This window comes from Solanum tuberosum, unplaced genomic scaffold (assembly GCF_000226075.1).
Source record: "Solanum tuberosum cultivar DM 1-3 516 R44 unplaced genomic scaffold, SolTub_3.0 scf00247, whole genome shotgun sequence".
Lineage (NCBI taxonomy): Eukaryota > Viridiplantae > Streptophyta > Magnoliopsida > Solanales > Solanaceae > Solanum > Solanum tuberosum.
In genome coordinates, this window is record NW_006239171.1 from 850,123 (window position 1) to 865,290 (window position 15,168).

Here is a 15,168-nt window from a genome sequence, read left to right on the forward strand (position 1 = left end):
TAATTTCACTTAACTGATACTAAATCAGTATCATATATTGTATTGGTATAATTAAGACTGATAATTTCACTTAACTGATACTAAATCAGTATCATATATTGTATTGGTATAATTAAGACTGATAATTTCACTTAACTGATACTAAATCAGTATCATATATTGTATTGGTATAATTAAGACTGATAATTTCACTTAACTGATACTAAATCAGTATCATATATTGTATTGGTATAATTAAGACTGATAATTTCACTTAACTGATACTAAATCAGTATCATATATTGTATTGGTATAATTAAGCAAACTAATTTCACTTAACTGATACTAAATCAGTATCATATATTGTATTGGTATAATTAAGACTGATAATTTCACTTAACTGATACTAAATCAGTATCATATATTGTATTTGTATCATTAAAACTAATAATTTCGTTTAGCTTGATATATATTATGGTATCATTAAGGTTTCTTGTTCAGAAATCACTCATTAGTTAATGATACTATAAGAGTGTATATATATATATATATATATATACTCTTATTGATAATTTTGCATAATTGAGACTAAATCAGTATACATATATATTGTATTGGTATCATTAAGATTGATAATTTCGCTTAATTGATACTAAATCAGTATACATATATACTGTATTAGTATCATTAAGGTTTCTTGTTTAGAAATTACTCATTAGCCAAGAAACCTTGATGATACCAATACATTATATGTTACCGATTTAATATCAGTTAAACAAAAATTATCAGCCTTAATGATACCAATACAGTATATGATACTGATTTAATATCAGTTAAGTGAAATTATCAGCCTTAATGATACCAATACAGTATATAATACTAATTTAGTATCAGTTAAGCGAAAATTATTAGCCTTAATGAATGAGGGGTATGGATATGAGAGTGGTATTTCAGGAATTACATTAGATTTGAGTATGAACTTGTAATTATTTTGGATTTTATGACCCATTTATGTAGTTTCCCCATATATCATTTCATTAAGGATAAAAGGTGAATTTTAAAGTTAAATTGTTTTCAACTATAAAAATGTGACATTCTTTTTGCGACGGACCAAAAAGGAAGGTGTGCCACATAAATTAAGACATAGGGAGTATAGGTTAATGAGTAAGTCAAGTAACTTTAAACAACAGATGAAAAAAGACAGGAGGGAGTATGATATATAGTTGCCAATATAAATTTCAGGCAATGCATGGACATGCTTACCCCTTCCCAAGGAGCTTTGCCATTCTCAGTCTCACCCTGTGATCCAAAAGAAGAAAAGGAAAACAAGAACATGACAAAGAATTAATGATTAATGAATAACTCAAGCATGATATATATGCGATCTATGAGCAAGTTTGTTGTCCTATACAAAGAAATATGGCATGGTTATAAAAACACAAATTCAACGCAGGAAATATACTGTAGGATATATAGCCACATATGGAGAAGAACAAACTCTCGGGATGTTCATGGTCATATTTGGAAGAAAGCAACTATTTCTCTTCTCCTCAAGAAGAGAAAGTAATACAAAGGGGTCGGAAATCTTAGTAGCTCACTTAATTGACTATCTAAACTTTCACCTTACTGGTGATGGTTCAATTCCCCACCTTGTAATCCCCTTCTCAATTTTCCCTCCCCCTTTGTTAGCCAAAATGCAGGGATTCTCAGAGGAATCTGAGGTTTTAGCAGTTGGACAGGAGTTTTACCGAGTTGACAGCTATGGAGGATGAGAAGAGAAGAAGATGAAGAATAGAATTCAATAGGAAAAGTATACTTGTATATTTGAATTGATGTTTCAATCTGTAATGATACAATTCCTTTTATAGAAATGAGAAAGATTCTAATTTGCTAACTGCTTCTAACTAATTCAACAGCCCGTAACTAACTGCTGATATGACAAAACTAACTAGCTTGACCAGATTAATTTTTTGTGTAACACCTTACCCCATTTTTTTAAAAAAAGTAACACCTTACCCCATTATTGTTTTAATTTTAAAAAAGTAATACAAGATTAGGTCATCTTTCCACAAGTTCAACAAAAGGAAGACAATATTAGGTCCTACTCCTGTGTTAGTCTTTAGACGATGCTTCTAAAGACTTTTACAAAATTATCAAATAGCAAACACGAAAAAATCATAGCATTAGATTCTTTTATGGATGTTCCTGATTGAAAGGAATGAAGATAAACGAAAGGAGACGAATAGGAGATGTTATTTTTTTTTCGATGGACAAACTTTTAATAGGGAGACAAAGGGTTGGATAAGGATGAAACACATGCTCTTTCCATAAAAAAAGTGGGTAGAATCAGAGGGAAGGAGATCTCATCAGATGAAACATTTTTTAACCCTTGGGATGCAGCCCTTCTCTGAACCCTACTAACATGGGATTCATTGCGCACCGGGCTACCCTTTTAAGAAAAACTCATTTCTTTGTTTATCTTCTAATGAATCAAAACTATAATAATATTCTCATTTTTCCATTTCCTACCTTTCCTCTTTTCTCCTTTTTGGCTACTTTCGCATTCTTTCCTTTCTCTTGATCAAAACCATCCATTGAGGTTGTGTTAGGTATGAAGGAAATGCTTTCCTAAAAAATAAGTTTTCATGTTTGTTTGGTGAGCTGAAAACCTTTTTCGGAAAATAAATCAAATCACGTCCTGTCCTTTACCATCCCATGATGCCCTTGCTGGCATGGTTAAGCATTCCCAACGTGCTTCAGTTGGGGTTTATTAGCTGAGCTTTGAGAAACACCAGGTGTACTCTAGGGCCTTTTATCATTAACCTGGTAATTGACTTCCCTAGGGTCAAGGGACGTCCTTTTCCACTAATTAAAAGAAAATATTTTCTCAAGTAGTAAGTGCAACAAAACATGAAAAAATTGAAAAACATTTTCCTTCGTACCAAATACACTATAAGTTTTGGTGGTGTTACACAACACTTGCCATAACAATATATAGGCCACACTTGATCATTATCATCTCAAGCACTCGGGAAATTCCAGGTGGTTGATTTCAACTTTTACATATTTAAGGAAAAGATCGCTGGCTGAAGAAATCACAAACGGAGTATGAAATTGGTTGGGCAAGTAGGGTAATGCATTGACTGACCTGACTCCCAAATAAGTAGGGAAATTTCCCCACATAACAATAAACTAATTACTTCACAAATAAGTAGCTTTCCGGAAATGAACATTGACTGACCTGACTCCCAAGAGAAGGAACAAATTGATGTACTATCCACTGCGAATCAACAACGCCAATTTTTTCATGAGCAGGCTGCACTAACCATGGAAAAGAAAATTAAGATTTTGCCAAAGCAACATATCTCAAATAAGTTCGCTGCAGCTCTCATTTTACCACAGTGGAATCCTTTCCCACCATTCTATTACAAATAAAGAATGTATCTGGAGGAAATAAGAAATAATAACCTCTACACATCTTCTCAATGCAAAATCCAATCCCCATCCATGCACCAAATCATTCTATAATCAAATCAAGTACAAATATTAGTATAAATTGCATATGAAATAGTAGAAGATACTCATGATCAGGGTGATTTCATCTTGAATGGATTATAACAACTAAAGAGTAATAATGACATTGGTAGTTAATGCATCTGATCCCAAGAGTATAAGGAACTACCTGAATCATATGCCAAACACATCGCCATGCTTCTCTAGAGAACACAGGAGCCATTATTTCAACAAAGCTGACCAAGAAATCAGATGAAAAGTATGATAAATCCTATAAAAATATGCAAGGGCTCAAGATATGGTTTGGAGTCATAATTCTTTTAAATGTCTGATTTTCAGAAAATAGAATTTATGCACTTGGAAAAAGAAAATGAGTGCAGTTGGCACATTCAACCCTGAAGAAAGGCAGAAACAAGCTAACTGCCTCTCAATATTAATGTGTAAAACATGTGGAAGTAGGTAAGTAGAACTCATAGAGACATATACGGGGAGTAGAGAGTGAGTGAGAGAGTACGCTGCACAAGGAGGCAAACGTGGATTACTGCACCAGCCTGGTTTCTCATCAGTATTCCTGTTAATCAATCCACACAAAAAGTTTTACACGTGGAGGAACATAAGCTAATTTATACAGATTCCCATTCAAAGTAGGTGAAAATAAAGTAAAATTTGAGATGGAAAGGATTAACGGAATATGTTACTTGTGAACTTCTCTATCATCCCTCCTCTTAGTCATTTGCCATGTCAGTCCACTGTTGGGTTCAAGACCAGGCTGAGAAATCTCAAGACCATGTCTTTTAACTAGTCTAATATACCTGGCATACTCAGGTGGCCAAGATTAGTCCAAAACAACATATATACGAGAAAACACAGATACTTTCACTTTTGAAAATGAGAAACCAACTAAGACATCCAGGGAATAGCGCGTACTTCTCTGCATTGAAGTTCTCAACTCCAAGATCTTCATCCCATATAAATATGTAATCATAGGCAGCTACTACATCAGGATGTAAAAATCTCTTTGCATACCACCTTATAAAGGCAAGAGAAAGACCAATATTAGAATAAATCTTGATGAACACAAGTAATTATATCCAACAGCATCCATTTCCCTTCAATCGATCAGCTTGGTGGAACAAAATAATAGAACCAAATATGTTAGTTAAAATAGTTCTGTTTGAATAGAACAAAGTTATTCTTTGATTGTTGCATCAGATAGATAAGACTTAAAAATCACAAAACTAATAGGCAAATTTAAAGTCTTACCATTTGGTCTGCTTCCTAACACTGATATGAACTGCACGCTTGGACCACTCAAACTCATCCCACTCACTTGTTCGACCATCATAATGGAAAAGCAAAATTTGAAAGTCCTCTGAAAACTAATTAAGGCATAGAAAATAAGATCACACTTGGAATGCATTGTTAAGTGAAAGAGACAAAGTAGTAATGATATCGCTTCATTGTTATTACCTTTTTAGCAGCTGCATCAATGTTGTCCTTTTGGTTCAAACCAACAGTAAATGTCACCAAGTACTTTGGCTTCTTTATTAGATCCTAATAATTTCACAAAATTTATAAGACAAACTGCACCTAAATATAAAGCACCAGGAAGTAATACATAAAATAAATGTGGGAAATTTTATGACAACCTACATGCTTCTCCTTTCTGTTAATGCAAATGTCCAAATGACGCTGGAAGTATCCATTTATTTATTTTTCAAAAGTGTAAATTGCACGTAACTTACACTATACAATGAGCAGATATTCCTTTTCATTTTTTTCCCCAAAATTGAAGTTAACCAATGATTATTGACACATGTGTATCATACCTTACTTGGTTCACCCCACAACCTTCTCAGATAAAAATCTGATTCAGGGACCACAATCCGTGGTGGCAAGGACTCTGCACCGCGAGGATTTGTTGGAACATATATCTAGAAAATGAAACGGATTAACATTTTATAGATGCTCTGATCTCAAGTCTATCATGGCAGTCGAAACATATATCATAATCTCCTTACATACGCAAAATAATCATGGGATCAACAAGTGTATCCTCAAGTTTCTCTTATTTCTTCAAGCAACCACCAAGCTTATTATTGAACCAGTAACTAATATAAGTTTGTATACTTCAGAATATGAGCTCTGCATATAACCATAAGAATGTCCCAATCATAAAATAGTGCTTTTGATTCTGATGTTACTATACTCAGTTGTCTGTACATGGAGATACAAGTTTAATGAGAGATGTAAGAATAATACTTCTTAATACCAACTAGTTAATATGGCTCGTATAGTGAAATTATCCTTAAATTCCATAATACTGTATTCTTGGCGGAGCTTGCATTATTGTAAGTTTTCGAAGATTTCCTAGAGCACCTTGAATATATTGGTGCATATGGAGATCTATACAGTGTTGTCAAAGGCACGATGAATCCCTGAAACGAGGCTCAAAACGTGTTAAGCGCTGCACTTCGTGTTGCTTAATGTGCACGTCAGTGTCATCATCAAGGTTCTAAGGCATACTTTTCCTTGCCAATGAACCTCTTTTGAAGAAGCAACACTAAACAATTGATTTTTCACTTTATAGTAATTATTTTTCAATTTCTTTGTTCATATATTTGTCATTCAAGCTTATAAACTATTAGTCCTGGACTAAACATATATATATATTTGTATTTTTTTCTCTTTATTTGCGATTTGCTCTTGAAGCCCCAACGGACCTTAGAATTTTTTTGCACTTTTTGCTTTTTTGATAATACTGGATCTATACAAGATATATTCAACCCATCTCAAAATAACCTCTCTTATTCATCCTCTATAGTACTATTTGCACTATCAATGGCCGCTGTTAACATAATCCAATCTTGTATGACAGCACGTGCATCTTACTATTTGTATTTCTATGAAATACACCTTGTAAATATTTTGGGCTTTGACGTCCATATAACATTGCTAGTTTCACAATCATTCTATAGAATTGGGGATTTGCTGGTATCTTCTTAATTTTGCACTTTCAGCCATCTTTCTTTAATCTTATGTTACATCTTCATAAGTCATGCCACTCTCATGAAAAACTAATCCAGATATTTGAAATGTTCGTATTTATCCACCATAATTCATATAATCTCATATCACCTTCATCTTTTATGAGGCTAACTAAAGATAAATGTAATCTGTCTACTTCAATTGATCCTAAATTCTATCTATCTTGTGTTCTCCATAGATCCGGTTTTGCTTGACACACCAACTAGTCTCATTAATTAAAATAATATCATCTGCAAACAACAAGCACCATGGAACCACATTTTTTATATTATTGGTTAGCTCATATATGACTAAAGAAAAGTAAGTACGAGTTGAGAGCCCCAATTGGTGGAAAAAACCCATAACCTCTAGTCAGCTCCACTATGCAGCTCAAAGGAGTAAACTGATTATTATAGGGAACTCCTCTGTATTTCCTTCAACATTGTGGGATTGCTTCTTCGTACATATCCTTTATGAAATTTATAAATTTGTTTACACCCCTATTTCTTCTTAATCATCCAGAACAGATTCTTCTTCGCACTTTATCATATGATTATCTAGTTCAATGAATATCATGTTGCGAACCTTCTTCCTCTTCTTATAAATTGCATCAATCTTTTTTTACCAAAATATAACCTCCCACACTATTTACCAAGCATGAATTCAAATTGATTCTGTCACCTTGTAATGTTTCCACATCTATGCTCTATCAGTATAACACAAGTTTCATCATATCACTGATCATCTTAATATAGCAGTAGCTCCCATAACTTAAATATATGTGTTTATATGTCGACGCCAAGATAATTTCTCTTCACTCATTTGATATATTCAACTCCTTAATATTACATTAAAACAATTTATTAGTCATACAACCTTGAACTCTCTAATGAACTTGTAAGCCTTTATATGGATATCATCTAGACCACAGGAAAAGGGAGAGTTAACAACTATAAGAAACTCAACTTTTGAGATCCAACAGCTACCAAAAAGAAGGCTTTTACAACTTAAAATAATCACAACTAGTTCTTTTGCAAATGCTGACTTCCATTATATTTAAGACAGAAGAACATGGATGCAAATGAAAAGGTACAAGAGCCGTTAATTATAAAAGTAGATATTTATCGACATAATGACATACACTTAAGTAGTACTAATAGCACAATGGATCCATTTGGTTTTATGATTTTGTTTATTTGGAATTTACATGTTTTCAATATTCAACACCGTAAGGAAGAAAGATACAGATTACAAGAGTTTTGCATGACTTTACTGGCCAAATTAATATACCATTTGTGTTTTACTGGAGTCCCCAAAGTTCATACGCTAGACAAGTAAGACAATAAGGTAGAGTTGAAGATAAGAGTAGAGTATCCAAGTGAAATAAGTACCTGTGGAGTTACAAGATGCTCTGGAAAAAAGCGTTCAATAGAAGGTCTACGATGGTCATCGCCAAACGCTAGAGATGATACAAGATTTGAAGGTAAACTAATCTACAAAAGATACAAAAGAAAAATTTACAAGGAATGATAAATGTTTCTTAATCAACATCAGAGCAGATATGGAAAGATTGGGCTACCTTACCTTTGTTAGAGAAACATATGGAGATGAAATGCCAATAAAATATCCTAAAACCATTCCTATAATTGACGTTATAACTAGTCTGGAGCTATCGTTCGTTCTTCTGAAAGTCCCACTGAATCAGAATAAACAAAAAAACATGGTAACTCTAAGATATATGCATAGATCACAAGCTTGAGTTCAGATCCAAATGTATAATAAAATTGATTCTAGTGCAAGTATTGTCCACAAACCTGCGGTACAAGGTTGTCATTGTGATAAAAGTTGCGTAATCCAAAGGTTAGCAGTTAGCACTAACCATAAACAAATTCCTTGAGCATCTTCAGCATCCTACACTTTCTAGAATAAGAAATCTTGTCATGCCAGAAGGGCTGAATCTGTTAATCATTGGGGAAATGTGAGCTATTCCCAGTAACCTGCATAATTTCATGTCTTCGCCAAATCTTTATCTCCACATATTAATCAATAGAGCAAAATCAAGGCGATAGATCTATGTAGGCAATACCAACTAGTTTAGATTAATATGTTAATTATGTTGCTGGTTTGCTAAGAGTCTTTTCAGTGTGCATGTTTAGAGACTTGTACGTTGGCAACGTCTACTGTTGGAGAATCCAAATTATTGAGTATTAGAATGAAAAAAGTCTAAATATTCTCGTAATCGAATTCACTGAAGAAGGCCTCTAAGAGAAACCAATTAAGCTATTCGTAAGCTCCATCAGAGAAAATTTCGGGAAGAAATAAGAAAGCTAGTTTTCAGGTTCCATGCTCACTCCCGTCTTATTGCTATGTGAGCCAAACTTTCTAAGATTAAAATGTTAGCTAAAACTCTCTAAATCTCACAACTATCCTACATTACCTTACAAGTTTCTAACATACTGATAAGACTTCTAGTGAACACAAAACACAATGTCACTTCAAGTTAGGATTTTCTTCCTAGTTTCTAAACAACCAGACAAAAAAACTACCTGCAGTCCATACTATTTGTCTTTTAATATTTTTGCACTCCCTTAAGAAGAACATTTAGTAAGCATTTGGACATAATTTTGTTTGAAACTTGAAGGAAAGGAGTTTTTGGAAAACGAAGTTAGAAAAATGGTATTTAGAAATTGAAGTTGTGTTTGGACATGCATGAAAAAACACATTTTCAAAAATCTAATCCAATGAATAACCAAACAAAGTTTTTTATTTTATAATATTTGATAAAAGGGAGGAGGGGGAAAATCTATGTCCAAACAACTCCTAAACATCCTTAATCATTTAATCATTTGATCATTTGTCTAAACTAATACCCTTTATCTAAACTAAATCAATTTACCAAAACGACTAAATTAAAGTATACGGTATCCCGGACAACTACGCTGCTCGGATTCAACATGAAAATTAGGCAAAAGGCAGTTGGGTGCACAAAACATCCTTGTGTTAGCAGGGTCTTGGGAAGGGAAGCATCTATGTAGATACACTACCCATATGCAAGCATTAGACATTAGTGGTTCAACAACTCAAACCGGTGACCTATACGTCAATACACAGAGACAACTTTACTATTGTTCCAAGACTGCCTACGATTCAACATGAAAATTGATTGTTCAAAAATGTGTGTTTCTAGTCCCAAAAGACATAGTAAATTCCAGAAAATCATGATTAAATTCAGTATCATTTCTGCAATCGTCCATTTATAAAATTGGGAAAAATATGACAAATTAGTGGAATGTATAGAGCATGCAAAAGTAAATTAGAAAAATTAAGATCGCAATTTAAAAGGTTAAGAGTGTTGATAACTTACAGATTTTCACTGAATATTTCAGATGAGATCTGGTTAAACCTTCATGCCATCATGGAACTTCATGCCAAATGAATGGAAAATACATCAAATCCCTCTAAACTTTACCCATTTTTGATAATTTCATATTCCGAGGATGTTTGGATTGAATTATTTCAAGTGTTTCTGGCTTTTAAGCTTTTAAAGATAAAAATATTTTATAGTGCTTACTTTTTAGGTAAAAAAAGTACAAAAATAAGAAAAGCTAAAATTTGAGTATTATAATGGAATTTTCGATAACGTAATTTCGGTATTCGATTTTTAAAATATTACACTATTACCATACTAATTTATTTCGGTATGATTTGGTATATTAAAGTCGATTTTGGTTCTATGGTATGGTAAATCAGTAATCATAATTTGTTTAAGTTCGACTAATATATACTCGTATAATAAAGTATTATGACTTCGACAATTAAAAAAATATCTCAATTGTATCATACTAACACATTACACATGTAGAAATATACATGCAAAATAAAGTACAAACAACTCCTTTTGTTAATCAATTACAATTCAAATACATTTCAATCAGAATAGAGTTGTCAAAGTTTCAACTTGTAAGCATTTAGTTTATACTAATACAAGGTTGCATATTTGTTAGTATTATATATATATATATATATATATATGTTATTTATGTAACTATAAACTTGGGTATGGTATTTGGTATTTCAGAATGTTATTTCTAAATATCAAATACTTTACCGAATACAAAAAAAAATTAAAATGTATACCATATACGATACCAAATACAATAATACCAAAAATCACGATATTAAAAATTTCAATATGGTATGGTAATTCGGTATATACCATACTATGCCTCCCCCCTCCCCCCTCTACTTATGACTTTTAACTTTCAAAGTCAATTCAAACTGTAACACCTCAGATTTCAAAAAGGGAAAAGATTGCATAAATTGCAGCTATCTACAGTTCGTACAACTTTCTACGGGTCGTAGACCAGTCTCATAGAAAGGGGGAAAATAATTTTTGAAAATCAAGTCCCATTACCTTATCCTACGGCTGGCCATGACGGTCCATCGTATGGTCTACGGATCATATATAGGTTCCGTAGAAACAATTCATACTTGGAGAATTTTTGGGGTTAAGGTTGAGTTCTACGGTTAGAGTCTACGGACTGTAGAAGGATTCCGTTAAAATTGGATAAATATTAAGGTCTCAGTACTTGGTCTACAGTTGACCAGTACGAACCATAGAAAATTCGACAGTCCGTAAGTCGGACCCGTAGACCAGTCTGATAGTTAATTCTTAGGGGATTTTGGGTCTTTTCTTAAATGTTTTAAGCCTATACTATGTCGATTTGACCTCTATCCAAAGTCCTATATAAAAACTTTAAGTCCTAAATTTACCAACTTTAAACTATTTCTCCTATTTCCTCAAAAACCCAACCAAATTCATTCTCCCAAATTCCCTCTCAACCTAAGGAAGAAGAAAAAGCTAGGGTTCTCTCCAAGGCCTTCAATTCACCATTCATCTTGGGCTTTGAGTAGCAAGGTATGTGGGTATTCACCCATAGAGTCCATTCCTCTATGTGGTCCCCAAGGTTTTCAATTTCTCAACTCAATTTCAATTGATCAAATTGTTGGAAAAATGGGAACTAACACAAAATATATATGGTCAAAGTGATGAAAATAAAATGGAAAAATAATAACACCAATAATTTTACGTGGAAACTCTTTTAAATAAGGAAAAAAACCACAGGCCAAGAGGAGCAACTGATATCACTATAGTAAGGAATTTTACATTGTGTAGTCACGAATATAATACTCAAAATGACTACAACACACTCAAAATGAATAACACTCTTTTGATTTCCACCTTACTAAAATATCGCTCACACTCTATTTTTCTTCACAAACTATTTTTCTTGTATAGTCTATGGAATACCTCACTTTGCTCTCAAATATTTTTTTCTCTCTATCTTGGTGTGTCATGAACTGATGAGTTGATGGCCCTTTTATAGAATAAATTTGCAACTGCAAATTTCAACACCATCCACAATATGTTAAAGTTGTGCCACCGAAAGTTTTTAATTGTTGTGTTTCTCAACATTTCCTGCCACTGTAAATTTGCCAACCTTGCCAACCATTGACAATTGCAGCAACAATTGTTGAAGTCAATAATGGGGATGGACCCCACAAATCTCCTCCTCCAGTCCCATTCACCGAAAAAAGGTATCTCTTTTTTCTTTATAGAGAGCTCATACTGACACGTTGTTTTCATAACTCAAACTTGTCTTTCAGTATCGTCTTGGTCAACATATCTGCAAGATTTTCACTTGTGTGGATATTTTTGACATGAAATGATTCACTCCCCACTTCCTCACGAATCCAATGATATCTGACGTCAATGTGTTTTGTCCTTGCATGGTACTTGGAGTTCTTGCTCAAGTTTATTGCACTCTGCCTGTCACAATAGACAATATACTTCATCTGATGTAAATCAAGCTCTTGAAGAAATCGCTTTAGCCATATCATCTCCTTGCCGGCTTCAGTAGCCGCAATATACCCAGCTTCAGTTGTAGATAATTCAACACACTTCTGCAACTTTGACTGCCATGATATAGCTCCCCCTGAAAAATTATACAAATATCCAATAGTGGATTTTCTATTATCAAGGTCACCTGCCCTATCAACATCTGTATAGCCCTTCAAGATTGAATCTGATGCTTCAAAACACAAGCATTCATCTGATCTTCCTCTAAGATATCTGAGTATCCACTTCACAACTTCTCAATGCTCTTTTTCCGGATTGTCGAGAAATCTGCTAACAACACCAACTGCGTAAGCAATATCAGATCTAGTGTATACCATTGCATATATTAGACTTCCGACGGTGGAGGAATATGGAACTTTGGCCATGCTCTTTTTTTTCTCGCTAGCTGTAGGACACATCTTCTTGCTCAACTTCATATGACCAGCAAGAGGTGTGCTAACAGGCTTAGCATTCTTCATATTGAAGCGCTCCAGTACACGTTCAATGTACTTCTTCTGTGACAAATAAATCTTTCTTTCATCTCTGAGATGAGTAATTCTCATGCCCAAAATTGTTTGGCATGACCCAAGTCTTTCATAGCAAAAGACTTACACAACTCTTTCTTCAACTCATCAATCTTGAAAGTATTCCTGCCCACAATTAACATATCATCCACATACAACAGAAGGATGATAAAATCACCGTCATAATTTTTTTGTACAAATACACAATGATCTGATGAAGTCTTATTATAGCCTTGCTCCCCATAACAAATTCAAACTTCTTGTACCATTGTCTAGGAGCTTGCTTTAGGCCATAGAGACTCTTTCTGAGTTTGCACACAAAATATTCTTTACCTTCTACTTTGAAGCCCTCAGGTTGTTCCATATAAATCTCTTCTTCTAGGTCACCGTGAAGGAAAGCTGTCTTCACATCCATTTGTTCAATCTCTAAATTAAGACTAGCAGCCAAACCTAGAACTGTACGAATCGAGGAAATTTTCATAATGGAGAAAATATTTCGTCAAAGACAATACCCTTCCTTTGACCAAATTCCCTAACAACCAATCTAGCTTTGTACTGTGCTTTAAGTTGTGTTCTTCAACTTTAACTTTGAACACCCACTTGTTCTTCAAAGCTCTCATGCCTTTGGGCAATTTCACCAACTCATAAGTGTGGTTCTCATGCAGAGACTTCATCTCATCTTGCATGGCTTCAATCCATTGATCCTTGTGCTAATATTCCATGGCCTCCTCATAACATTCAGGCTCTCCCCCGTCAGTGAGTAATACATACTCATTGGATGAATAACGAGAGGAAGGAACCCGCTGTCTTGTGGATCTTCTAAGCGGAATATTTAATTCGTCCACAACTTCATGAGCAGGAGGATCATCAATAATAATATCATTGTTATTATCAACATCAACATGTTGATTCGATACATGATTATGGGCGTCACTATGATCATCAAGCCCAACAACATCATGCATACTTATGTGAGGAACTTCATCTAGATGAACTATGCCATCAAAACTTGAAGATTCTAGCTTCTCCGCTTTGTCAATATCTTCAATTGTTTGATTCTCCATGAAAATAATATCACGGCTTCTCACGAGTTTCTTCTCAATTAGATCATATAGCCTGTAACCAAATTCATCAAGGCCATATCCAATGAAGATGCACTGCCTTGTCTTGGCATCTAACTTTGACCTCTCATCTTTCGGCACATGTATAAAACCTTTGCAACCAAATACTTTTAAATGGTCATAAGAAACATCTTTTCCATACCAAACTCTATTTGGCACATTACTTTGCAAAGCAACAGTAGGAGATAGATTAATAACATGTGCAGTGGTCAATAAAGCCTCACCCTAAAATTAGTTTGGCAACTTTGCTTCATAAAGCAAACATCTAACTCTTTCCATCAAGGTCCTATTCATCCTCTCAGCCAAACTATTAAGTTGAGGAGTCTTGGGAGGAGTCTTACGGTGTCTAATACCTTGATGCTTGTAGTATTCGTCAAATGGCCCACAATATTCACCACCGTTATCAGTACAAATACATTTCAGTTTCTTTCCAGTTTCTCTTTCAACTGAAGCCTGAAATTGCTAGAAGACACCTAACATTTGATCTTTAGTCTTCAAGACATAGACCCAAAGTTTTCTCGAGCAGTCATTAATAAAAGTGACAAAGTAGAGTGCACCACCCAATGTCCTTGTCTTCAATGGACCACATAAATCAGAGTGCACCAATTCAAGCAACTCTGTCTTTCTCGAAGGAGGATTAGACTTAAAGGAAACTCTATTTTATTTACCAGCCAAGCAGTGCTCACACTTTTCTAATTTAGCACTTTGCAAATCTAACAATAATTCTTTTTGGCTAGAACATTAAGTCATTTGTCGCTGATGTGGCTAAACCTCTTGTGCCATAACGTTGAAGAGCTATCGCTCTCAATCGCATTCACCATATCAACACAAGCAGAAGTCGTAGTCCAGTATAGACCACGACGTTTGTTACCACGAGCCACAACCAAGGAACCCTTAATGAGTTTCCATTTTCCATCACCGTTGGTACTAACATATCCTTCATCATCCAAAACACAAATAGAAATCAGGTGCAGACGAACATCAGGAGCATGTTTCACATTGTTCAAAACTAGTTTAGTTCCAACACTAGTTTCCAAACAAATTGTACCAATACCAACCACCCTAGAAACAGTCTCATTAACCATACTCAAGGTTCCAAAATCAC

The 15,168-nt window shown here is 34.2% G+C and overlaps 1 protein-coding gene across 6 annotated transcripts in view; it reads right to left on the minus strand.

Annotated features, from left to right (window-relative positions):
- Positions 1–10,007, minus strand: part of LOC102597248 (uncharacterized) — an 11,150-nt gene extending 1,143 nt beyond the window's left edge. Inside the window, exons 1-14 of one of the 6 annotated variants that reach the window (XR_001474751.1) lie at positions 9,884–10,007; positions 8,334–8,516; positions 8,104–8,215; positions 7,911–8,012; positions 5,322–5,426; positions 4,963–5,046; positions 4,756–4,871; positions 4,420–4,521; positions 4,191–4,304; positions 4,007–4,063; positions 3,662–3,728; positions 3,448–3,501; positions 3,221–3,300; positions 1,243–1,278 (exon numbers count right to left, since the gene is read on the minus strand). Coding sequence is in view for 5 of the 6 variants with exons in the window: in XM_015313481.1 (XP_015168967.1) it covers positions 1,243–1,278; positions 3,221–3,295; positions 3,448–3,501; positions 3,662–3,728; positions 4,007–4,063; positions 4,191–4,304; positions 4,420–4,521; positions 4,756–4,871; positions 4,963–5,046; positions 5,322–5,426; positions 7,911–8,012; positions 8,104–8,215; positions 8,334–8,353 (1,044 nt within the window). In the remaining variant the exon portion in view is untranslated. Of the gene's footprint in view, positions 1–1,198; positions 1,279–3,220; positions 3,301–3,447; positions 3,502–3,661; positions 3,729–4,006; positions 4,064–4,190; positions 4,305–4,419; positions 4,522–4,755; positions 4,872–4,962; positions 5,047–5,321; positions 5,427–7,910; positions 8,013–8,103; positions 8,216–8,333; positions 8,517–9,883 lie in introns of those variants that run through there. The other 5 variants (XM_015313481.1, XM_006357504.2, XM_015313480.1 and 2 more) reach the window with 5 other exon arrangements.
- Positions 10,008–15,168: the final 5,161 nt, after the last annotated feature.